Source organism: Centrocercus urophasianus, unplaced genomic scaffold (genome assembly GCF_019232065.1).
Source record: "Centrocercus urophasianus isolate 14NV4802_14NV808 unplaced genomic scaffold, USGS_Curo_1.0 seq_30, whole genome shotgun sequence".
Lineage (NCBI taxonomy): Eukaryota > Metazoa > Chordata > Aves > Galliformes > Phasianidae > Centrocercus > Centrocercus urophasianus.
Window position 1 is genome coordinate 4,615,262 of NW_024884867.1, and position 23,542 is coordinate 4,638,803.

General features: G+C 55.1%; 3 protein-coding genes across 6 annotated transcripts; 1 reads left to right on the forward strand and 2 right to left on the reverse strand.

Annotated features, from left to right (window-relative positions):
* Positions 1-588: 588 nt before the first annotated feature.
* Positions 589-4,360, reverse strand: LOC122165766 (immunoglobulin lambda-1 light chain-like). The gene is made up of 3 exons (XM_042829082.1): positions 4,234-4,360; positions 2,978-3,234; positions 589-876 (listed from the first exon to the last, which is right to left on the reverse strand). The coding sequence occupies exons 1-3, from the start codon at positions 4,358-4,360 to the stop codon at positions 589-591; spliced, it is 672 nt and encodes a 223-aa protein (XP_042685016.1).
* A 1,615-nt stretch (positions 4,361-5,975) lies between these two features.
* Positions 5,976-10,382, forward strand: LOC122165497 (immunoglobulin lambda-1 light chain-like). Of its 4 annotated transcripts, none has more exons than XM_042828495.1 (4): positions 5,976-6,079; positions 6,205-6,498; positions 8,293-8,331; positions 9,864-10,382. In XM_042828495.1, exons 1-4 carry the CDS (start codon positions 6,034-6,036, stop codon positions 10,175-10,177), a joined length of 693 nt encoding a protein of 230 aa, XP_042684429.1. In that variant the 5' UTR covers positions 5,976-6,033; the 3' UTR covers positions 10,178-10,382. The 4 variants fall into 4 exon arrangements, with proteins under 4 accessions (XP_042684429.1, XP_042684430.1, XP_042684432.1 ...); XM_042828496.1 differs by having other exon boundaries at positions 6,205-6,495; XM_042828498.1 differs by having other exon boundaries at positions 6,205-6,492.
* A 6,272-nt stretch (positions 10,383-16,654) lies between these two features.
* On the reverse strand, positions 16,655-20,000 carry LOC122165767 (carbonic anhydrase 15-like). The gene is made up of 8 exons (XM_042829083.1): positions 19,934-20,000; positions 18,896-18,931; positions 18,207-18,377; positions 17,960-18,120; positions 17,762-17,854; positions 17,612-17,678; positions 17,343-17,509; positions 16,655-16,861 (listed from the first exon to the last, which is right to left on the reverse strand). Exons 1-8 carry the CDS (start codon positions 19,998-20,000, stop codon positions 16,655-16,657), a joined length of 969 nt encoding a protein of 322 aa, XP_042685017.1.
* Positions 20,001-23,542: the final 3,542 nt, after the last annotated feature.

The following is a 23,542-nucleotide window of genomic DNA, read 5'->3' on the forward strand; positions in this document are numbered from 1 at the left end:
AGTAACCTCTCATACAGGTAGGTCCACCAAGGAAGGCATTTACAGACGTGGCCATACAGAGAAGACATAAATCTGCCTCAGCACCAAAGGCTTGCTCAGCCTATCAGCAAGTGCAGAAGACCTCTGTTTTTAACTCAGGTCTTCAGCTCGGTTCTGCATCTTCCTTTGTTTCTATACCAGCATTAGTGCTACTGTATTAGCCACCACAGCCTCATCTTCTGACCTTAGTGACAATTAACCACAATTGGTCTTCAGGGGTCCAGGGAAATGGCTGCATTGGGCAGGGGGAGCATCTGATGGGAGCTGCCACTGGGAGGGCAGCTTCTGCATGAGTGGGCTGTGTTGTGGGCAGTCCAGGATATGAAAAGGAGTTTGATTCCATGGCATAGACCCATTGCCATGAGGATGGGCAGCTGCTGGGATAATGCCACAGCCTGTGCTCCTCACCTGCTGGCTGTGCTGACCCACAGCTCTGGTGCCCTAGGAAGATCCACTGTGCCCAGCTGGGGTCTTTGGGCAATGGGCCCCATCCCACATCTGCTGGCATTTTTAAGACTTGGCATCAATTCAGTGCAACATCTCTCTGTATCACCCATAACCAGTACCGCTGCTGTCGTAGCTCCCACAGTAATAGACAGCCTCGTCCTCGGCTTGGACCCCAGTGATGGTTAATGTGGCTGTGGAGCCGGATCGGGAACCGGAGAATCGTGAAGGGATGTTTGAGGGTCTACCAGTGCTACCATAGATCACAGTGACAGGGGCACTGCCAGGTGACTTCTGCTGGTACCAGCCATAAGCATTGCTACTCCCGGAGCAGGTGATCGTGACAGTTTCTCCTAGGTTTGCTGACACTGAGGCCAGCTGAGGCACTGCTGCCTGCACCAGGGAACCAGGAAAGGGAGAAGAGCAAGGGGAGAAAATGGTGCTCAAGAAGCGCCTGACACACAGGCCTCCCAAGCAGCAGTGGGATGGGGAACACCACTATTAAAGGAGAAGGGACTTCAGCCATGGCCACAGGCTCATTAAAGGATGAGAACCCGGCCCAGAGCATCCCAGCACAGAGGCAGCTCCATGGAGGAGGGCTGGGGATGACAAATTGCTGTGTCTTTGCAAGGATGGGTACAATGTGGCTAAGTGGCAGAGTGATATCTCATACATCTAGGTATAGAGCATTTACAAACATGGCCACACAGAGGGGACAAATCTGCCTCAGCCCCACAGCCCTGATCAGCCCTTAAGTCAGTAAGTGCAGAAAGCCTCCATTTTGAACTCAGGTCAGTAACTGAGCTGTCCATCTCACTGTGTCACTGTTCCCTAATTTGGAACCCAGTGATAGCTAACCATGATCAGCCAGCTCCTGTAAGCCAAGAAAAAGAGCATAGTGAGCAGGGAGAGCACTGCAGTAGGAGCTAATAGTGATCATAGGGTCCTGCACAGTGGGCAGTTTTTAAGAGTGAGTTGTGGTCCATGGCATAGCCCTAACAACACTGGGATGCACAGCTGTAAGAACTGCACCATGGCTTGGGCTCCTTTCCTGGTGGCATTTGCCCACAGCTCTGGTATCCTGGGAAGGCTTGCTGCACCTTGTTGTCAGTAAAACTGCAGTAAGCCATTAAGATTTGATACAATTCCACCCCCCTGTTCTACTCTTGTGGGTCCCCACCTGGAGTACCGCATCCAGCTCTGGTACCACCAACACAAAAAGGACATAGAGCTGCTGGAGCAGGTCCAGAGGAGGACCACGAAGATGATCAGAGGACTGGAGCACCTCCCTTACAGAACAGGCTGAGAGGCCTGGGGTTTTTGAGCCTGCAGAAGACAAGGCTCCAGGGGACCTTTCAGTGGCCTTCCAGTACTTGAAGGGGACCTACAGGAAAGCTGGGGAGGGACTTTCTATAGGGACATCTAGCAACAGGACAAGGAGAAATGGCTTTAAACTGGAAGAGGGTAGATTTAGTTTAGATAATAACAAGAAAGTCTTTACAGTAAGGATAGCAAGACAATGAAACAGGTTGCCCAAAGCAGCTATGGCTGCCTTCTCACTGGAAGCATTCAAGGCCAGGCTGGATGGGGCTGTGAGCAACCTGTTCTAGGGGGAGGTGACCCTGCCTAAAGCATTGGAACTAAATAGTCTTAAAGCTCCCTTCCAGCCCAAATCACTCTGAGCAATTCTACGAAGATCACCTGCTCTGGGAGTAGCTACAACTATGGCTGGTACCAACAGAAGTCACCTGGCAGTGCCCCTGTCACTGTGATCTATAGCAGCACCAACAGACCCTCAAACATCCCTTCACGATTCTCCGGTTCCAAATCTGGCTCCACAGCCACATTAACCATCACTGGGGTCCAAGCTGAGGACGAGGCTGTCTATTACTGCGGGAGCACAGACAGCAGCTATGTTGGTACCACAGTGACACAGAGCAGTAGAAAATGATACATAACCTTTTGTACATCTGCAATGGGTAGCACTCAAGCTGATGGGAAGTAAGCAATAAAAGCAGAGCATCACAACTGTAGGCTACAGCAAATAAGAACAAGCCTAAATGCAGCAGCCACAAAAACAGATAAATAAAAATTACTTACCTTTAAAAGACCTCAAGAACACAGGGATCACCAGCAAGGTACCCATATCTCCACTGCCAACCCTTAAATGAGGTCTGGGAAGGGGTGGAGCCAGGACCCAGGTCACTCAGGTACATTGCATGCACCTGAGTTCCCCTGGGTTGGCCCTGTCTTTCTACCAGGTGCTCAATCACTGCTGCAGGCTGTGACTCAGCATTTCCACTACAACATCACAGGGAGCAGTTGTCAGTCTCTGCTGTTCCTGTGAGGATGCCCCAGGAGACCTGAAGGTCTGATTGGCAGTGAGGGTTCCCAACTCTGTCCATGGTTAACAGGCATCATATTTACAGCAGCATAAACCTGGCAGTGGTGTTATTGCTGTGATGCTGCTGTCCCTGCCACCACAGTAATAGACAGCCTCATCCTCGGCTTGGACCCCATTGATGGTTAATGTGGCCGTGGAGCCGGAGTAGGAACCGGAGAATCGTGAAGGGATGTTGGAGGGTCTGCTGCTGCTATCATAGATCACAGTGACAGGGACACTGCCAGGTGTCTTCTGTTGGTGCCAGTCTTCATAGTTGCTGTAACCCCCGGAGCAGGTGATCTTGACGGTTCCTCCCAGGTTTGCTGACACTGAGGCTGGCAGAGTCAGCGCTGCCTGAACCAGGGAACCTGGAGAGGGAGAGGAGAGAGGGGAGAAAGTGGAGCTCAGCCAGCGTCTGACACACACAGCCCTCCCCAGGCTGTGAGATGAGGCCCTGTGCCCACAGTCACATATGGGATATCAAGACACCCACACCTAAGATAATCAGAATCTGATTATCAACAGCTATGGCTGGTACCAGCAGAAGGCACCTGGCAGTGCCTCTGTCACTGTGATCTGCTATGATGATGAGGGACCCTCAAGTATCCCTTCACGATTCTCCAGTTCCACGGGCACGTTAACCATCACTGGGGTCCAAGCTAAGGACGAGGCTGTCTATTACTGTGGGAATGAAGACAGCAGCGGTACTGGTGCCACAGTGACACAGAGTAATGGAAAAGGATACACAGACCTGACATCTCAGGGAGCAGCTGGCAGCCTTTGCTGTGCCATTATTCTGGTGACACAACTCCCAGGCATGGCCCAGTGCTGTGCTGCAGGTGGCTACGCTAGGTGCCCTGCTCTGTCCTCCTGTAGAGCCTCAGGACTGTGCCCATCACTCAGGGAGGGGATGGTTCCAGCATCCCTGTCCCTGCCCTACACTGCACATAGCCCCTGGACCCCATCTCCTGCTGCCCACCCATCTTGCCTCCCTGTGTTGCTGTTGCAGTGTTGCTTCTGCCTCATGCTCGTTTCTTCCTCCTGAAGGTGGCCAAAAGCCAGGCCTTGGGCAAGCTTGGCGCATAAATACCCAACAGCCCATAAGCAGGGCAGACACGGGCTGCTGAGCCATCCCTGGCAGCCGGGGTGTGTGCACGTGCCTGGGGAGACCTGCAGGCATCGGTAGTAGTGGGGGCTTCTGGCTGTGCTTGAGCAGCACCTGCCTGGGGTAATAGCAGTACCCTGTGCATGAACAGTGCTCCAGGGCTCAGCTCTGCTCAGACCATAACCCTGGCACCAACAGAGACCTGCTCTGCTCTGTTGTCATGTTAATCTTCACAGGAGCCCAAGACAAAGCTGTTTCTTACTGCTCTGGCAGAGAAAGAGGCACTGGCCATGGCCATAGAGAGTTCTGGCAACAGGGAAATGAAAGACGGAGCTGCTGAGGTTCCAGGGCTCCTCAGGTGCCTGCTGCTGCAGCTTGGACGTGGTCATGGAGCAACAATTGTACCTGTGTGGAGGATCAGGCTGTGCTGCTATTGTAGCACATCTCCTCTGTGCCACTCACAGGGATATCACCCCTGGGACCCCAGCCCATTGGCCTCTGTGTGGGACATGGTGTTGGGACCAAGGGCTCTGTTGTTCAGGCAGACAGAGGCCTGGAGAGAGGGGAAGGCATTGAGATGGGGCTGATACCAGGGTTGTGAGCCCAGGCAAGAGAGCGGCAGAGCAAAGAGGAAGAAGTGCAGGTGCTGGGGCTGGGGAAAGCCCCAAATGGCTGGAGCTGGTGGAGCCGCTGGAGATCATCTCCTCGCACCCCGCTCCATGCTGGGGCAGCTGCTGCAGGCTGACCAGGACCTGCCCAGGCAGGTTGTGAAGGTCACCAAGGATGGAGACTTCACAGCTATCTGGGACACGTGTTCCAACGTTTGATCAGCCTTGCAGCAAAAAAGAGTGTTTTGCTCTATTGAACAGTGTTCAACAAAAATGATCAGTGGGCTGGAACACCTCTTCTACGAAGAAAGGCTACGAGAGCTGGGTCTGGAGAAGGCTCTGGGGCAACCTCCCTGCAGCCTGTCAGTGCTTAAAGTAGGCTCATGAGAAAGATGGAGAGAGACTTTATACAAGGACCTGTAGCAACATGACAAGGAGAAATGGTTTCAAACAGAAAGAGGGTAGATTTAGGTTAGCTATGAAGAAGAAATTCTTCACTCAGAGGTGATGAAGCACTGTAACAAGTTGACCAGAGAAGTATTGGATGCTTCCTTCCTGGCAGGGCCCAAGGCCAGGCTGGATGGGCTACGGACAGCCTGTTCTGGTGGGAGGTGTCCCTGCCTGGCATGGCTTGGAGCTGGGTAGGCTTTGAGGTCCCTCTTAGCCCAACCATTCTATATTCTGGTTGTTCCCTGTATTTCAGCCTTTGCCTATTGACTCTGGTGCCACCGCTGGATAATTCTACTCAGCTCTGTTTCATTCCTGCCCCAAAGCAGTAATCCCATGGATAAGTGATGCTCTGAGGCCTTCACCACAGAGCTTCCTTTCCAGTACAAGCCCTTTGTTGGCTGCACTGCTGCTGCTGAGGGTCCTGCCAGCCCCCAGGGCCTTTTCTGCTCAGGCACTACCACCTGCTAAAACCCAGCATGCCCAGGGCAGGGCATCACATGTCTTAGGGTGAAATGGGGCAGCGCTGCAGGCAGCGGTTCAAGAAACGTTTAGATGTTGTAGTGGAGGATGTGGTTTAATGGAAAATATTGGTGATAGGTGGATGGTTGGACTGGAGGATCTTAGAGGTCTTTTCTAACCTTGGTGATTCGGTGATTCTGTGATTCTATGAAGGGAGCCATGGCTTGTTCCCGCCATGCCCCGCTGGTCCGGCTCTCCCCGGCACTTTGGTACCACAGCACTTTGGGCTCACTTTGGGGCTGCTGAGCGCCTGGGTGCCGCCACGTGTCCCCGCTGCAACGCCTGGCCAACCCCGCTGTGCCACAGTGCAGGGGCTGGGCCAGGAGCGGGCAGGGAGGTGTGGGGAGAGGCGTAGGACGTGGCTGGGAGCACAGGGAGTTATTTGCATGGGGGGCGTGCTGCGGAAGGACGCGGGTATAAAAGGGCGTCGAGGTCCACAGCGCAGCCCCATCGGCGTGGGGACACACAGCTACTGGGATTGCGCCATGGCCTGGGCTCCTCTCCTCCTGGCGGTGCTCGCCCACAGCTCAGGTACTCGTTGCGCCCGGTCGGGGACTTTGGGCACGGGGCTCTGTCCCCCTGCTGCGCGGGGAGGGCTGTGCGTGTCGGGCAATCGCTGATGGCCGTTTTCTCCCCTCTCTCCTCTCCCTCTCCAGGTTCCCTGGTGCAGGCAGCGCTGACTCAGTCGGCGTCGCTGTCGAAGAACCCGGGAGACACCGTCACGATCACCTGCACCGGGGGTAGTAACAACTATTATGGCTGGTACCAGCAGAAGTCACCTGGCAGTGCCCCTGTCACTGTGATCTATCGCAACACCAACAGACCCTCAAACATCCCTTCACGATTCTCCGGTTCCATATCCGGCTCCACAGCCACATTAACCATCAATGGGGTCCAAGCCGAGGACGAGGCTGTCTATTACTGTGGGAGCTACGACAGCAGCAGTACTGCTGCACGGTGACACAAAGCAATGGGGAAATGATACAAAAACCTCCTTTTCAGTGCAAGGAGCAGCTTGTGGTTTTTACTGTCTGTCTCAGAAGTCCCACCTCAATCTCTGCCCCTTGCTGCAGGGCCCATGTTCTCTTGTGCTGCCAGGCTGTACCCTGGCCCCTGCTGGCTGCCTCCCTCCAATCCTACATCCACAATTTGCAGTGTTCCCTGCATGCACTGGGCTGGAAGCTCCTCATCTGCCCCTGCTCCTACTGAGACCACCTGCCCAGTCCCTGCTGGAGGGCCATCACTACTCAGCTGGTACATCAGCACAGCACTGGTTCTCTTACATGCATTCCTCTGAGGAAAAGAGCTGGACTTCTGAGTACCCTTGGAGTCCTCCCCTAAAATCAAACTGAAACCTCACAAAAGTCTCAGAAATACCCAGAAACTGGTATTTATCCATAGCATATGGCATCACATACTTCAGTTATATACTTTGCACAGTCAGTTTCAATGAGTCTGTGTCACTTGCACCAATCAGTTGCACCTAAGCCTTCCCAGAGAAAAACCAAACATTTGTAACAGAAAGTGCTTCCAACCACAAAATCTTTGATGCATCATTCATTTTCTAGTGACTCAGGAGATTCACCAACTCTGCCGCTTTCTATAACCACTTGCACAAACCACAACATTTGCACATTTGTCAGTTCATTTTTAAGCCAGTGCCTTGGCTCTAGCAGCTCTGGTTAGGCATCAACATCCTTTTCACATTTTCTTTTCCTCTCTTGGGGGAGATGTGGGCAGCAGGGACAGGGCAGTGGTGCAGCGATGGGATAAAGCTGGGCCCAGTGAGCTGGAAGGACAACATCAACGAGAGTAAAGCTATCAAAACAGACAGGCCTGAAGTGAAAGGGCTGCACTAAAACTGGCCGACAGGCAAGAACATTTTTTGGTGGGTGCTTGTGGCAGGTTGACATGCCTTCAGTCAAGACCTTGACCAACAGTGGCACAGCTACTGGAAATCCCTTGGAAGAGATGAGGAGAGTGCACGAACACCATCTGTGCTCTGTGATTTACAGCAAGCAGCAGGGCTCAGCCACTCATGAGGCTGGGAATGGGCCACTGCTCAGGCTGCTTCTGCATGGCCATGTATCACTGCAAGTATTTCCCTGGTGGACCTCAGGAATCAACTGATCATCCTCAGGAAGTTGCTCTGTGTTCACTTACAGTCTTGCCCAGCACCAAGTGGGTGCTTGGGCTCTTCACAGGCTTTGTTTTTTTTGGTTGGTTTTGTTGTTTTATCCAACTGTGGCTGTGGCAGTACATCCTTGGTCTGCCTAGCCACACTGAAATGTGCTCTTGCACCTTTCCCTGAAAGAAGGTTGTACGGTCTGAATGCTCTGTGCTGTTGCAAGTGTCTTCTGGTTCTCTGAAATCTGCAGTCCCTCCTGATTGCGTCCTTGGTACTGAACATCCTTATTCACTCTGTGAGAAGGCAGCTGGGGGGCTGGAGGCAGTAGTGCATGGCACCAGGATCCCCGGGGACATTTCTTGTCTGCAGCGCCTGGATGCTCTGCGTGGCTGCCATAGGGACACGCCTCCCATACCAGCCCCCAGCACCACCATCCTGTGTCCATTCCGTCACCTTCATCCTATTGTGTCCAGCCCATCATCTCCCTTCTGCTTTGTCCATCAGGACACTGCCATCCCATCACTTCTGACCCGTCCCCTCATCCTGCCACCTCCACGGGACCCAGAGCTGCTCCTGCCACGAAGTGGGAGGTTTTTGCATTGCTCCGTATCACTGTGTGGTATATTCGGGTCCGGGACCACCCTGACCGTCCTAGGTGAGTCGCTGACCTCGTCTCGGTCTTTCTTCCCCCGTTGTGAAATTGTGACATTTGGTCGATTTTTGGCGATTTGGGGATTTTTCCCAGTCTTGGCGGCAGGCTGGGGTCTGCCCCCAGCGCAGGGACGGGCGCTCAGCGCGGCAGACTGGGCTGAGTCTTGTCCCTGCCGACCAGGAGGGCTCTGGCGTGCGCCGTGGAGGACTTGGGGTTATTTTGTCAATGGAAAATTCTTAAAATTTGACCAGAAATTGTGCCTGAGGTCTGTCTCTGACACACGATTTCAGAAATGGTGTTTAGGTTGATCAGAAGACAAAGTTTTTGTCTTTGTCAAGAAATTAGTTGTGAGTTGTTAGTCCTTCCCTCTTAGTCCGAAGGACTACGACCTTTGTCCCCGGTCCGGTCTCTCACTGGGGACTTTGGTTGGCTCCAGTGCCATGGGAGCCCAAGTGTCACTGAAACAGTGTCCTTGGGGTGAAATTCAATGTTTCTGAGGTTTCAAGCACACTGTCCAGGTAAGTGCTGTCAAAAATCAAAGGTTATTCTGCTGAAAAAACTGACAGGAATATTTTGTAATTTTTTTTTATTTTTTTTTTTGTATATATATATATATATATAAAATATTATATATATATATAAAGAGAGAGAGAAAAATATATTTTTTGATTTTTTGAAAAAATTGCCTGAAAAAAACCCAATCTGATCCAAATTACCTAGGGCATAAGTCCAAAAACAAGTGCAGTTCAGCAAATCCTCAGTGGAAAGTTTTTAATGGGGCACTTCTCCCCCATTTTCTGGTGTAGATGTGAATGAAGATATAGATGTGTATATAGATAAAGATTTGGCTGTAATTTGTTGGATGAACACTCTGAGAAAGAGTAAATCTTGCCTTCCTCGTGGCAGTTTTTAATTGTACTTTTTCTGAGACAAGTCTGAACGTCTTGAGGCAGAAATAGCCTGAAAATTGAGTGCTTTTCTTTAAAACTTTAATTAAAATTTAAAAGTAGCCTTGCAGCAGGAAAGAAAGGGGTCTATGGCAGTTAACCAGAGTTCCAAAGCTGAATCAGATTCACCCAAATACATATGGTTGAAATTTTATGTGTGCATATATATGTATGTATATGTATATATATGTATACATATATATGTATACAAAATAAAATTGCTTATATATTTAAAAATTTATATATATTATATAGATTTATTATAGATATATATATAAGATATAACACATTTATATGTATATGTGTAGTCTGCTGTATGCTTTATGTAATTTTTATAGATGTAATGTATATGTATAGATTATATATCTATAATATATTTTATCTGTAGAAAAAACTACAATATAAAATGCATTTATGCATATACATATACATATTCATATATATATGTATATACATGTGCATATACATATATGCATGTGTAATATCCATGAAAATAGGTACAGCTGGGTGGATGTGTTTGCTGTACAGACTCTCACACACATGTACACCCATACACACACGTGTGGCCGCTCTGCCTCTCTTTTGCAGGCCAGCCCAAGGTGGCCCCCACCGTCACCATCTTCCCGCCATCAAAGGAGGAGCTGGAACAGAACAAGGCCACCCTGGTGTGCCTGTTAAGCGACTTCTACCCCAGCCCGGTGACTGTGGAGTGGCAGGTCGATGGCTCCACCCGCAGTGGCGAGACCACAGCAGCGCAGCGGCAGAGCAACAGCCAGTACATGGCCAGCAGCTACCTGTCACTGACTGCCAGCGAATGGTCAAGCCACGAGACCTACACCTGCAAGGTCAAACACGAAGTCTCCACTGTCACGAAGAGCCTGAACAGGTCCGAGTGCTCTTAGTCCCACTGGGGATGCGATGTGAGGACGGTGGTTCCTCACCCTCCCTGTCCCCCTGGGCCGCTGCTGGTGGCAGCAGCCCCCACTTCCCACTCAGATGTCCCCCACTGTGCCCCCATCATCCGCCTCTGCCTGTCACCTCCTCTTGTCCCCATCCCTCCAGATGTCACATTAATAAACATGACACTGAACTAGTGCTGACTCTGCATCCATGTCTCTGTGTCCCTTTGCGTGCTGTCTGCATCTCACAGAGTGGGGTCCAGTATGGGGAAGGGCTGGGGGGCACACACACATACTGGTAATGTTGGGGGGTCCATGGCTCAGCGCTGGAGACACTGCTGTATACCCAGGCACCACCAACATCTAAGGCAGGATGCTCTGGGGCAATATGGGGGCAGCCTAAGGTCTGTGCTGGCACTGAGCACGTGGTTGTGGCCGTGCTGTCCTCATCTCCCACCCACTGCCATCTGCAGTTCCTTTGCAGAGATTTGCTTTATGCTGGGGACACGAGTAGTTCTGGCTCTGTACCCTTGTGTTCAGACACCCTGGTGTCCCCTGGGTGGGATGTCAGTGTGAATACTCCTTTGTGCCCTGTGCCTGCAGCAGCCTGACTCTCCACACCACATGCCTTGTGTACACCCCAGCCCTGTCCCCTATCCCCGTCCCTATTCCCCAGGGAGATTTTGCAGTGGCCCCTGTAGGGCAGCTCTGAGCACAGCCTGCAAGCCAGCAAGCAGAAAGCACTGCTGTGCACAGCTTGTCAGCTGTGTGTCCTCCTTGCTGAGGAGCATCTGTCCTTACTGAGTCCATCAGTCTTGTCCCACTCAATCTCCACCGATGCTGCCCACCTCGACACATCTACCCATCTATTCAATCTACACCAATATCTCCATGCATTCCACCCACCCAAACACGTCCGTCCATCACATCCATCGCAGCACCTCCATCCAACCTGCACACTCCAGCATCTCCAATCCTTCCATCTACATCACTGTGCTGATCTGCCTCAGCAAATCCAACACAACCATCCATTCTATCTACATCAATGTCCATCCATCCCAGCCACTCCAGCACCTCCAGCCATCCCACCCACCCTATGTTTCCATCCAGCCACTGGTGGGATACAGGACATGGGGCCAGTTCTGCTGTCAGAGCTGAGGTTTCTACATGGCTGCATATGCACTGAAAGCTTGGCTGGCCATTTTCTCTGCAGTAGAGTTGTGACAATTCTGTAATCTGGGGGACTTTTATCCAGTTTGGAGAAGGGCTGGGATCTCCCAGCTCCATGGGCAGGCATTCGTGACAGTGGGTTTAGTGTCTGATGGGTGGGATGTGGCTGAACTTCATTTTCTTTCCCCAGCGACGAAGTTTTTGCAGTTGAATGTGAATTCCTGCTTTCTGCTCTATGAGTATGGCTTTTTTTTCAGGATTTGCACAGGGAATCAGCAGTCTTCATTCTCCCCTTGCTGTGTGTAGACTCTGCCACACAGGGCTGTGCTGTCCTCATGCCCCTGTGCCCAAATCACTGCCCTCTGCCCATGCCTGCCAAGCTGAGCCCTTCAGACTGTCATGCTGGATTGACATGAGCCCTGAGATTGGCACAGAAATGGTGACTTTGGGGCTTTTTCCACACTCAGGAAGCTGAAAGCTTAGTTCTTAGTGATGGATTTACCAAATTGTGCCCTGAGGCAGCTGCTCATGCTGGATAAAATCACCAAAGCACGGGGAACCAGGCGCTGGGCAGAGATTTCTCATGGGCTCCACTTTGAAAGCTGCAGACTGCAAGCCAAGCTCTGCCTTCGCGCCTCGCACTCATGAGGACAACCTCACTAATTATTGATTAAAAGATTTTGCTAAACCATTTCCAGAAGCAACAACACACTGAGGAGCGCGTGCTGAATTATTCATCACAGCACCATGGCCCTGGCCCTCACAGCAGGGCTGCATGGCACCCACAGTGGCACTCAGTGGGACCTCAGGGCTGGGACAGCCGGGTCTGGCAGTGGGGACACAGCTGAGCCCAGGACGAGCCCTCTGGACAGTGCTGGGCTTTGCTAATGAGCAGAAACACAGATAGAAAGCAAACCTGGGGCTCTGCACCCAGCTGCAGCTCTCGCTCTGTCGTGTCCTTTGGTGAAATTTTAAACAGTCACCTTTTTTTTTCTTCTCTTTTCTGGCTTGCCATTAATTTAAAACCAAGAGAGACCTAATTTAGTAAATGAGATGCTTCAGGAAGGCTTTAATTAGCTGCAGATGGAGGCAGGCAGTGCTAGCATGGGCCCCGATCGCACAGGGGGCTGCGCACCCCCACTACCAGAATACAGTCAGGCTGGGTCCCTTCCACATTCATGCCCCAGACCAGAGGGGATGAGCTTTGTTCCCCACACATCACTCCCAGTCTTGCAGCCGTTGAGCCCCAACATCCCACCAGCACATGGGGCTCAGCTCGCCTGGCGACGTGGCAGCAGCAGAGCAGGGTGCGTGGTGCAGCTCCATCAGCACAGCTGGGGCCACACAAAGAGCTGGGTTACTGTGGGCAGCTGGCTGAAACCCGAAAGCAAGAGCTGGGGGCTCATAATAGCCCTGGGAGCAGGCAGGGCCTGGGGTGAAGGCAAGCACCAGGCCCAGGGCCACCCAGCCCTTCCAGGAAGGCACAGCTCTGCCGAGGTGCAGCACGCTCAGCCCCACCGTGCAGCTGTGAGGCCGGGGCATCCCCGAGCTAAATTTACTCCTCAGTCTCCAATCAGAAACTGAAGCTGGGGGGCCCACGCTGGCCAAAAAAAGGAAATGAAACAGTCTCCAGAAAGCACTGACGTGGAAAGCAGAGCGAGTGCCGCGCAAAATGGCCGCCATGCCACATGCCTCAGGTTGGGGCTTTGCCAGACAGAGCTTGGCACTGCTTGGGTGGGTGCCTACAGCCCGGGCATACGGCACGAGGTGCACACGTACACACACTTACACACATGTACACACACGTACACACAGTTACACACACTTACACACACGTACACACAGTTACACACACACAACCCCAAACCGTCAGGTGATGGGTGCCCTCCAGGCAGACCCACACACGTGGGGCTGGGTCCACACTGCTCCATCTGTGTCTTTTGCCCCTATGTGCCACCCCTGCCCACTCCCATCACGCGTCACCCCAAATCCTGAGTTAATCCTCAGGATTCCTGCCTGTTTCCACTGTCCACGGCAGGCTGGAGATGCCCAAAATATGGAGCAGGTTTCCCTGAATCTTGGAGATGAAACGGAGTTTTGGGTATTCCCCTGCAGCAGAGCCTCAGCTGTAGGAATCGCAGAGCCATCAACGCCGCAATTAAAGAGAAATTAAATTAAATCAATAAATGTTTTAGGCGGGCTCAGCTGCCAGCACCACCTGACCGAAACAGCCTGCTTGCAAAGAGGAGAACATTTGCATGGCTGTGGCAAAACAGCAGCCGCCTGTTGCACAGCTGGGATGGTGTTATCTGGAAATGTACACAGCCTGTGAGGGGTAAACAGCTCCAAACTGAGACCCTGAGCTTGTCAACAGGTTGTAAACAGGCTGAAATAAACACCTTTGTGCTGCGGAAAAATATTTATCATCTCAATTTTAGCAGGTTTACAAAATAAAACTCCCAACAGAGCGACACACCTGCTTTGGAAGGGAAGCAAACACTTGTTTTCTGCTTGATGTTGCCTGTTAGAAGCCATGTTTCCCGATGCAGGTGGGCCACAAAGCAATGTAAACAATGTGAGCTGAGCTTCAGCTCTGTTTAAGCCCCCACCTCAGGGCTTGTGGCTTGGGAGCAGACAGGGCGCAGGGGCTGGGCAGGGGATGGCACAGGGCTGGTGACATGGGCTGGCCTGGGGTGTCTGACTGAGCTTTTTGGGGAGGGGTTTGAGCCCTGGGGCAACCACAGCATGCACGGAGGAGGCAGGAGGATGCAGCCAGCAGCTGCCCTGCGCTGAGCAAACCCCATCCATGGGCTTGCAGATGGCCTTCCTATCCTTCTGCAGCCTTTGCATGGGCTGAACGCAAGGTTTAAGCGTTTCTGCCATGTTTTTGGTGTGTTTGGAGGGGCGGTGTGGGTGCGTGGGTGCTGCCACGTGCAGCCAGCCCCGCAGCTGGGCCTGCAATCTCCCAGATGTGCTGACCGCAGCCACAGGGCCCAGGGGCAGCAGTTTCTCTTGCTAAAAATTGTAGCCGGGCCGAAAACATGCGGCCACTTCGGCCAAACAGCAGCTGGAGGACAGGAATAGAGAGCCGTGGCCACGGCACGCTCTGCTTCCTCAGCACAAACATTCCAGCACGTGGCACCATGAGTGCCACTGCCCGGCACAGCAGCAAGCAGAGCCAGGAGCAGGAAACGCTGATTTGGGCCCCATTTTGGTAATGGCTCAGAGAAGAAGCTTCCAGGAAGCTCACCAGTGTTGGTAGTTGGGGCTTGGAGAAACGGTGGGGAGGAAATAGCCACTGCCCACCTTCCAGAGCAGGCTTTGGTCCCATCTCACTGCAGGGCACCAGAGCATTTGCACTGCAGCAATTCACAGAAACACCTGAAATGGCTCCTGTCATGTTCAGCATGGCTCCAGTCTTGTTCAACATCTTCAACAGTGACCTAGATGAAGGGCTGACGCACCAGAAGGCTGTGCTGCCATTCAACAGGATATGGACAGAGTGGAGAGCTGGACAGAGAGTAACCCAATGAGGTTCAACAAAAGCAAGTGTAGGATCCTACACCTGGTAAGGAATAACAGCATGCATCAGCTCAGGTTAGGGGCTGAGCTGCTGCAAACGGGCTCTAAGAGAAGGACCTGGGTGTCTGCTGACAGTGGTGTGCCCCTGTGGACAAGAAGGCCAGTGGTATCCTGGGGAGCACTGCAATGAGAGTGGGCAGCAGTGTGAGAGAAGTGAGGCCACATTTGGAGCACCATGCCCAGTTTTGGGCTCCTCAGTTCAAGACAGACCAGGGAACTGCTGGAGAGAGCCCAATAGAGGGCTGCAAAGATGATGAGGGTCCTGGAGCATCCCCCGTATGAGGAAAGGCTGAGGGACCTGGGACTGTTCAGCCTGGAGAAGACCAAAGGGCAGGAGCCAAGTGGACAGGGCCAGGCTCTTTTCAGCATTGCTCATTGATGGGACAAGGGGCAGCAAGCACAAGCTGGAACATAAGAAGTTCCGTCTGAACATGAGGAAAAACTGCTTCGCTTTGAGGCTGGCCGAGCACTGGAAGAAGCTGCCCAGAGAGGTGGTGGAGTCTCCTCTGGAGACATTCAGATCCTGCCAGGACACTTTGCTGTGTAACCTACTGCAGGGAACCCGATTCAGCAGGGGGGGGGTTGGACTGGAGGATCTCTGGATGTCTCTTTCAACCCCAGCAGTTCCGTGACTCTGCGAAATACCTCAAATGCTGCAAAACATAGTGCTAAGAAACAATGACATTTTTAAACTGAAAGGTGGTGGGTTTAAGTTAGATGTAAAGAAGAAATTCTTCACTCAGAGGGTGGTGAGGCCCTGGCACAGGCTGCCCAGAGAAGCTGTAGGTGCCCCATCCCCAGCAGTGCCCAAGGCAAGAAGCCCAGCAGTGACCACAGCTCCACAAGGACGAGCATGGCCCCTTGTATCTCAGCTCACCCTGCCCCAGCTGAACTCCAACCTGCAGCACAGCATGGGCACACAGCTGGGCCCTGTGCTTATGGAGCCCTTGGGGCAGGTCAGTACCCACAACCCCCGAACACGGCCGTAGCTCCCAACTGGAGGCGGCTGGAGCTCGGCAGCCACAACCAAGCAGAGCCACGCAGGGGTGACAGCTGGGTCCCCCCAGCCCCCTGTGGAGCAGCACGTGGAGGGCTGGGCCCCTGCTCCAGTCTGCAGTGGGTGCATGGGAACCATTGCCAGACACTGTCTGGATCACCTGCACACCTAAGTTGCCTCACACCAGGGCATTGCTCAGTCCCACTGTGACCCGTGCCCTTATTCTATAACTTAGGGGGCTGGAGTGCCTGGACCTGGGGCAGACATAGCTGCAGCCTAAATCAGCTCCTGGGAAAGGGCCCCAGGCTGCACCGCGCAGGGCTGAGATGTGCCACGTCCCCAAAGCCAGAGATGGGGAAGGCAACGTGGCCGTGTGTGTATGCTGAGCACAAGGACACGTGCTGGGCCGGGATTTGTCTCGCTGGGGTTCACGCTATGTGTCACCCAGTGCCGTCCCATCCCCTCCTGGAGCACCCAGCTCCCCCATGGCCACACACCGCCCGTGTCCCTGCACCGGCACTGCACAGAGACACGGAGCCAGGGGCCGCACACGGGGCCAGGAGCTCACCTTTATTGCAGCCCCGACAGCCCCATGACCGAGCCCACGCCAGAGCTGCCGCATCCTCACCCGGCTGATGGCCCCCAGCTGCTTTTTACCATTTTTTCCCCATCACCCATAAACCAGAAGTTTCCTCACCGCTGCAAAGAAGAGGCAACAGGGAACCCGGGCCCTAAAGGGAAGACAAGAAGGGGCCGAGCAGGGGCAGCAGGAGCAGCGGGGCGAGGGGACAGCGGGGACACCCACAGCTGGCCGTGGCATCCCGGGAGGAGAAGATCTTGCGGCTGTGGAGAGGTTGTGGAGGACGGAAGTTGTTGGTCATCTTCAGGGGCGCAGCGCCCGAGGCCGGGAAGTGAACGGTGCTGACAAACGCCTGCAGCTGCGGGGGGAGAGGAGCGGGTGGGAGCAGCGCCGCGGGCACTGCGGGCTCTTCACGGGGTGAAGCGAGGCGCACACGCAGATGCTGCCGAGCAGAGCGCAGCGCAGGAGCCCCGTCTTTCCCCCTAACGGCCAGTACGCGGCTCTGCATGCACTGCGCTTTGTGCCGCCTCGCAGCTGATGGTGCAGGAAGCCCAGCGGAGCATTTACAGAGTGGCCAGGAAATGCATCTACTGAGATACCCGGGAAAGGCAGAACGACTTCATCCATCCTCACCAGTCCCCTCCCCAGCCCCCCTGCCATCCAGCAACCCACCCAGTTTCCTCTCGGTGCCCCTCTCAAGCTCTCCATCCCCACATTTCTGCAGATGTCCCCCTTTACTTTGTCTGCAAGGCGCACGAAAATGCACAGGGACTGGGGATGCTCACAGCACGGCTTTGGCCAGATGGGCCCTTTCATCCCACGGCAGGTAATCCCATTACCTGCTCCCTGCTGATGCCCAAAGGCTCCTCAAACACGGTCCAGATGACGGCCTCGCTGCAGTCAGGGGTGGTCAGGGAGCCCTGGTAGCGGTAGTACCGGGAGAGCTGTGCGACGTGCGGCAGCAGCGTGTCAAGGCGGAAGGTGGAGGCCAGGTCCACTGCCTGCCCTGCACAGCAGGACGTGGGCACTCAGCCCCACCACCCTCAGCGTGCCCCAGGGTCTCTCCCCTCCCAGCCGTGCCCCAGCACAGAGCCCCAGGGCACCTCACCAGCATGGGAGATGTTCCTCAGTCCCCCAATGATAGTGTTGTAGTTGGAGTTCGCGGCTTCTGAGACCTGCAAAGAGTGAGTGTGCCCTGCAGTTGTGCTCAGCTAAGACCAATGCATGGCAGCATCCATCCAGTGCAGTTGCAGCCAACCTGGAAGAAGCAGCCCAGCACAGCCAGCCCGCTTGGGTGCCCCTTGGCCTCCCCCAAGGTGCGGTACTTGACGTTCATGTGGACGATGTGCAGCTGGAGAAAATATGGAGAGTTCAGCATGGACACCCAGTCTTTCCAGCAGCCAGGCACCAGGATGGGAAATCAAACAGCTGTGGTGCTAACGGGCTTTTTGCCTACCTCCATGGGGAGCTGATGCCCATCCACAGTGTGCTCAGAGCCATTCCTAGATGGGCTGCCCCAGTGGAAGTGCAGCTGCAGTGCACGGTACCGGCCCGGGAGGCCCCCCCCACTGATGGCAATGTGCTCAGCACCCGGCTCGCTCTCCAGGCTCAGCATCACTGCAGATGATAGGAGAGGGACAGGGCTGGGTGCCGTGGGGCAGCACCGCTGTGGAGCTGAGCCCTGGCTGGAGCTGAACACCCACCCGTGTGCCCATCGTTCAGCAGCCGCCACTTGCCGGGGGGCGCCTGGTCATAGCCCTCGAAGATGATGTCCCCAAGGCTGCCGTCCCGCTGCAGCCAGCGCCGGTCAATGTTAACTGGAGACTGCTTGTCACCGCCGCAGGTGGCCTGCAGCTCTTTCCAGTGGCTGGGGCCTGCAGGGAGCACAGCCATGGTTGCACCTGCAGTGCCATCACCACCACCCTCAAGGGGGACACAAAGCCAAGGGCAGCCCTGTCTCCACCATAGGCCCTGCCCCATCTCCATGCCTTCTCTCTCCACTACTTCAGGAAGGTTTTCCTTGGGCACCTGTGGAGCTGCAGCCCACCCCATGAGCTCCCTATTACCCACTGCCCTCATTAAGGGATGGTGCCCTCAGCACGTGCCTGTTCTGTGCTGTCCCAACCGCCCCCCGCCAGCCCCAGCATGGTTTAATTGCTGCTGGAGCCGGGTCTGCGCCGGGCAGCAATGCTTGGAGCGCTGCCGGACACGGCTGACCTGCAGCACAGTGAGCACACACCTGAGGGCTATAAAGCAATTGGGCTGTAACTGCTGATTACATGCTCCCTGATCCTTAATTAACCTCTTACAAGCTATTATATGTGTGCTTCCATAGTGCCTTCAGGCACTGGGCAGGGAAGCACCAAACAGAACTGTGACCATCCCCACTCACCGCACTTCGGGTCTTGTGAGTCGTAGCACCACTGCCCTGCAGGAGAAAGCTGTAGTCAGGGGCTGCAGAGGCCCCCACTCCCTAAGCCCCCCCATATTGCAGATCTCTGCACAGCACACAGCGTGGCCGTGGGCAGAGGTGCGCCCACACCGCCCGGAGCAGCGCTACGGAGCCGCTTCCCTCCCACCTCGCTGCTGTCAGTGCAGGGACAGCTCGCTCTGTGCTGCTTTGGGAGCGGGGTGAGGAGCGCCGCTGCTGCCCACGACCGCTCTGCTCCACTCGTGTCCCACCAACCCGTCCAAATCCCTGTGAGGGAACTCAGCCACCCCAGCACTCCCTGCCTGCGGGGATGGTTCCCCTCTCACCCCGCTTTTGTTACACAGGCCGCAGGCAGTGCTGTGTGCACCGCCTGTGCTGCTGGCTTCGCATGCAGCTCCTCACTGCGCTGCTATGTGAGGCTGCAGACACAGGGCTGGGAATGGGGACTGTCCCAGGGCAGTGACTTCAGGCTTTTCTTCCCATCCAGTGGGAACTGAGCCTCTTGCACACCCTCAGAGCCACAAAGCGCTGCCTTCACCCAACTGTGAGCATCCCTGGCACGAGCCAGGTGGGCGCTCTGCTCTATAGCAGAGTGCTGCACACCCCAGCCCCACTTGCTCTGAGGAGTGGCGTTTCCCTGGTTATGAGTACATGGGGCACAGGGGCTGAAACCTCAATCCCAGCTGTCTGAATGACCATCTGACATCCCAGATGCCTCCCAGCAGGGCTGACACTTCCCTGAGCCCAGCGGCACCGCAGGGACAGGGATGTCCCATGAGGAGGGCACAGAACACAGCTCCTGGGCTGCACCACATCTCCAAACCCCAAGCACCACAGACATGCATTCCCCCCACATGCAGGAAAGAGAATGGCTGGCTGGCACTGCTGTACCCCCTGCCCGGCACCATGCCACCCCATCACCTCCAGCCACCTGCACCCCGTGCCCATCCCTCCGCAGCCCCAGCCACGACGATGCAGCAGACAGGCAGCGCATCTCACCTCCCGCAGCCGCTCGGATGACAAGAGGCAAAGTGACAAAAGTTACCCCCAGCCCCAGCGGCCCCATGCTGGCAGCCCCACTGCAACGCCCCGTCCTCCTCCGCAGTGCGCCCGGGCGGGCGGCAGGGCTGGGGAGAGGGATGCAGCGCTGCCAGCCCTGGAGAAATCCTCGGCTCCAGCTTGAACACTGCTTTTAAATATTCATCACAAGGGCTGAGTTTTTAACTCCTCGCCTGCTAGGAGGGAGCGGGAGCGCCCGGCCCCCAGCCAGCCCCAGTGTGCTGTGCCAGGTCGGACTGGCACGTGTGGGCAGCAGGCAGCAGTGGGAGTTCCCGGCACCATGGGGCTGCTCTGAGCTCCTCAGGGCTGCACTGAGCTTTGTGGGGCCGAGGGGGTGGCAATGAGGGCTGCAGTGAGCTGCTACTCTCCATCCCTAAAGGTATGGGTTGCGGCATCCCCACTGTGCTGCCAGCCCTGTGTGGGGCCATGGAAGGCTCCTGCAGGGCCAATGGGGATCCACGTATGACATCTTTGGTTCTGGCACAGCTCTGGCACCCCCAGATCTGGAGCTCAGGGAAGGAGCTGGGAGTGAGCAGTGCCACGGGAACCCACAGGTAGAACCCCCTTAACCCCACAATCCTTCAGCCAGGGTGGGTTTGGGGAACTGCTGCATTCCAGCCCAGCACCTATACCCCCAGCACAGCCCAGATGCGTGGTGCAGGGCAGCCGTTATCCCAATGGAAAAGTTCTCCTCCTGCAGAGGGGAGGTAGGAAGGGGGTGAGTGCGCGGGATGGTGGCGTTGTCACATCATCCTAAAATATCCCGCTTGCCTGAAAGCAGCAGAAAAAAGGAGGCCACGGGGCACGTTCCTCCTCTCCTCCCGCAGGTACTGACCTGGCTCAGCACTCGGAGATGCTGCCAGGATGAGCAAAGCCCGGCACCACACAGGGCACAGTGGGCATTCTGCTGGCAGCTTGGCCACGGCACTGTGGCTCAGCACTGCTACCGTGTGCTGCATGCACAGGGCTGGGCTGGCCAGGGGGCTCTTTGGGGCACATTCAGCACCCACGGTTCATGCTCCAAGCAGAACCCCAACATCTCCCTGCCCTGCCGGACACCCACTGCCACCCATCCCTGCTGCCCTCCTACTGGGAGCAGCCTCCAGTTTCTATAGGAACCAGAACAAACCTTCAAGGAACCGCGCTGTGCTTCCCAGCCTGCTGCTGCCATTGCTGCTGCTGCTGCACGCTCACGGCTGCACCATCCTCTCAGAGGGGCTGTGTCCATCGTCGTGCTGCGCAGGACAGGGAGCTCCCACAGCCGTACGCACGGGTGCAGGAGCCATTACAGGGGTAAAAAAAGGCTTGCTGAAAAATATAAATAGTTACTGCTGCAGCATCCATCGATCCAACGTGGGCACTGTGCCTCCCTGCTGGGAGCCCCCGCTGTGCACAGCAGTGCCAGGAGCTGTTCCTGGAGGTGAATCCTCAGCTGAGAACACAGCCTGAGGACCTGGGGGACTGGGATGAGACTGGAGAAGGGGGAGAGGAGCTGCACAGCTCAGCTCACCCAGGGATGGGTGCATGAGGGCTGTAGGCATGCAAAAAGTGGGGAGATGGAGCCCAAGCAGAGTAAACCCTGGGCAGTCCTAGCTTTGTTTGTTTCTGGTGCAGCCAGAGTGTCCGGACAGGAGCACAGCAGTGCCCACACAAAGACAGCACTGTGGGCAGCAGCTGCATGTGGCCCTGGCACTGCCCGGCACCCGGAGGGCGACTGCCAGTGTCGGGAGCAGAGCGTGGCCCTGAGTGATGCACTTTGGGCTGGCAGGAGCTCCTGCTGCAGCACCCAGACACTGACATCCACAGGCGTGGGCACAGCCAGAGGGTGCAGCATAGTGGCTGTGCCAGGGCACCGAGAGGAGCCACGCAGGGCCCTGCGGCCTCCCAGAGACCTCTGTCTACCTGTGACACGGGCATTGTGTGGTACTTACTTCCTATTGCCCTGTAGTGCAGCAGCGCACAACTCCAGGCGCTGGAGGAACTCTGTGAGCTCCTTGCTGTGCCCCATGGGCAGGGGCCAAGGAGCCGGGTGGCACCGTGGTGACGGTGACGTCGTGTGCTGGACAGCATTCAGTGATGAGCGCATCTTGCAGCCACCCGCAGAGCTCAGGCTGCACTCCTGCTGCTCACTGGGCAGCTGGACAGCATGAGCTCAGCCCCGGCCGCAGCCAGGCCAGCCGGCCTCTCGCCAGCAGCCCCCGCTCCTTTCCTGGCTCTGAGCTCAGCCCTGGGCTATGGCTGTAAATTCTCCTTACCTCCCCAGGTAAAGCAGGTTTGTGACCCCACGCAGAACCCCGGTGTTTGTGATCAGAGCTGGATCCCAGCAGCAGAAGGCAGGAACCCTGGTGCAGAGGGCACAGGGATGGCACCAGCACAGGGACACGCACAGCAACTCTGATCCCAAGGACCGGTGCCGGCAGCACATGGGAGAGCACGGAAACCCGACCTAGAGATGTTCACTCACACTGCTAAACCAGCACAGCAGCCTACAGAGCATCGTTTTGTAGAATCGTAGCACGCCTTGCGCTGGAGGGGACCTGACAGATCCCTAAAGCCCACCGTGGGCTGGATAACCCCACCAGCACGGGCTGCCCAGCCCCATAGACACGGGGCACCGCCGGGGACGGGCACCCACAGCTCCCGTGTCCGCCGGCCCCAACGAGCCGGGCTCGGGCTGCCGCAGCTCCGCGCTCCGCTTCTGCCCCCTGCTGCCCCGAATCGCTGCTGGACGGGATTTCCCATCGCGATGCCGAAGAAATGCATCGATGCCAAGAAAAAAACCCCCAAAAAAACAAACAAACAGATGCCGACACAGCACCTTCGTCTTACAGAACCATTTATTTGGCGTGGGGATGAAATGTTTCTCACAGCATCTTGAGAAAAAGAGAGCTTAGTGCCAACCCTTAGTGCCAAGATAGGAGTTAAAAGCAGCGAGAAGATCCTCACAGGAACCAATCGTCGTAGCACCCAATTTCAGTTCTGCACCATATTTTCACAGAATATCAGAATCTTCTGTATGCAGCCACAGCTCCATCCAGTCCCAACCACTGGCACAGGAGAAACCTCCAAGCAGTGCTTTTCAGACCGCCCTGAGTTCTGAACAGGAATGCTGATGGATTTGCCTTCCCTCCCCTGTTCTGCTCGCATTTCATGGTCCAGATCCCAACATGAGAGGGATGTTTGAAAGCAATTTTGGTATATTTAAATGTTCTTTAGCTAAAGGGGAAAAAAGGAACTTTTCAACAACTGCAAAATGAAGAGATGTAGCATGAATCGCACAACACGAAACCCTCAGTTTTTTGCCACTGAAAAGCCACCTCTGAAAGACAAAAGCATTCTGAAAAACAGCTTCAGTGCCACTTAACATGAGATGGGCAAAGGTTGGGCGCCGCTGACAAAAAACATTTCTCCCAAATGGAACAGCAAAGACACGTGGATGGGCCACAGGAATGGGGAGCACATCTGGAGGTGAGGACTTCAGAGAGGCCCTGCACCCACTCCGTTTCGCCTCTCCATCCGCATCCCAGCACAGACACAGGAATCATCTGA

What these genes read in the sequence shown, in the direction of transcription:
- LOC122165766 (XM_042829082.1), bottom strand. Translation starts at nt 4,360, where the DNA reads ATGACCACGTCCAAGCTGCAGCAGCAGGCACCTGAGGAGCCCTGGAAC. An exon ending in CCTCTTTCTCTGCCAGAGCA is followed by an intron (nt 3,235 to 4,233) that starts GTAAGAAACAGC and finishes CTCCCTCTCCAG; the next exon opens with GTTCCCTGGTTCAGGCAGCG. An exon ending in TCCAAGCCGAGGATGAGGCT is followed by an intron (nt 877 to 2,977) that starts GTCTATTACTGT and finishes TCCCTGGTGCAG; the next exon opens with GCAGCAGTGCCTCAGCTGGC.
- LOC122165497 (XM_042828495.1), top strand. Translation starts at nt 6,034, where the DNA reads ATGGCCTGGGCTCCTCTCCTCCTGGCGGTGCTCGCCCACAGCTCAG. An exon ending in GGTGCTCGCCCACAGCTCAG is followed by an intron (nt 6,080 to 6,204) that starts GTACTCGTTGCG and finishes CTCCCTCTCCAG; the next exon opens with GTTCCCTGGTGCAGGCAGCG. An exon ending in CTACGACAGCAGCAGTACTG is followed by an intron (nt 6,499 to 8,292) that starts CTGCACGGTGAC and finishes CCGTATCACTGT; the next exon opens with GTGGTATATTCGGGTCCGGG.
- LOC122165767 (XM_042829083.1), bottom strand. Translation starts at nt 20,000, where the DNA reads ATGGGGCCGCTGGGGCTGGGGGTAACTTTTGTCACTTTGCCTCTTGTC. An exon ending in CTCACAAGACCCGAAGTGCG is followed by an intron (nt 18,378 to 18,895) that starts GTGAGTGGGGAT and finishes TGCTCCCTGCAG; the next exon opens with GCCCCAGCCACTGGAAAGAG. An exon ending in GGCATCAGCTCCCCATGGAG is followed by an intron (nt 17,855 to 17,959) that starts GTAGGCAAAAAG and finishes TATTTTCTCCAG; the next exon opens with CTGCACATCGTCCACATGAA.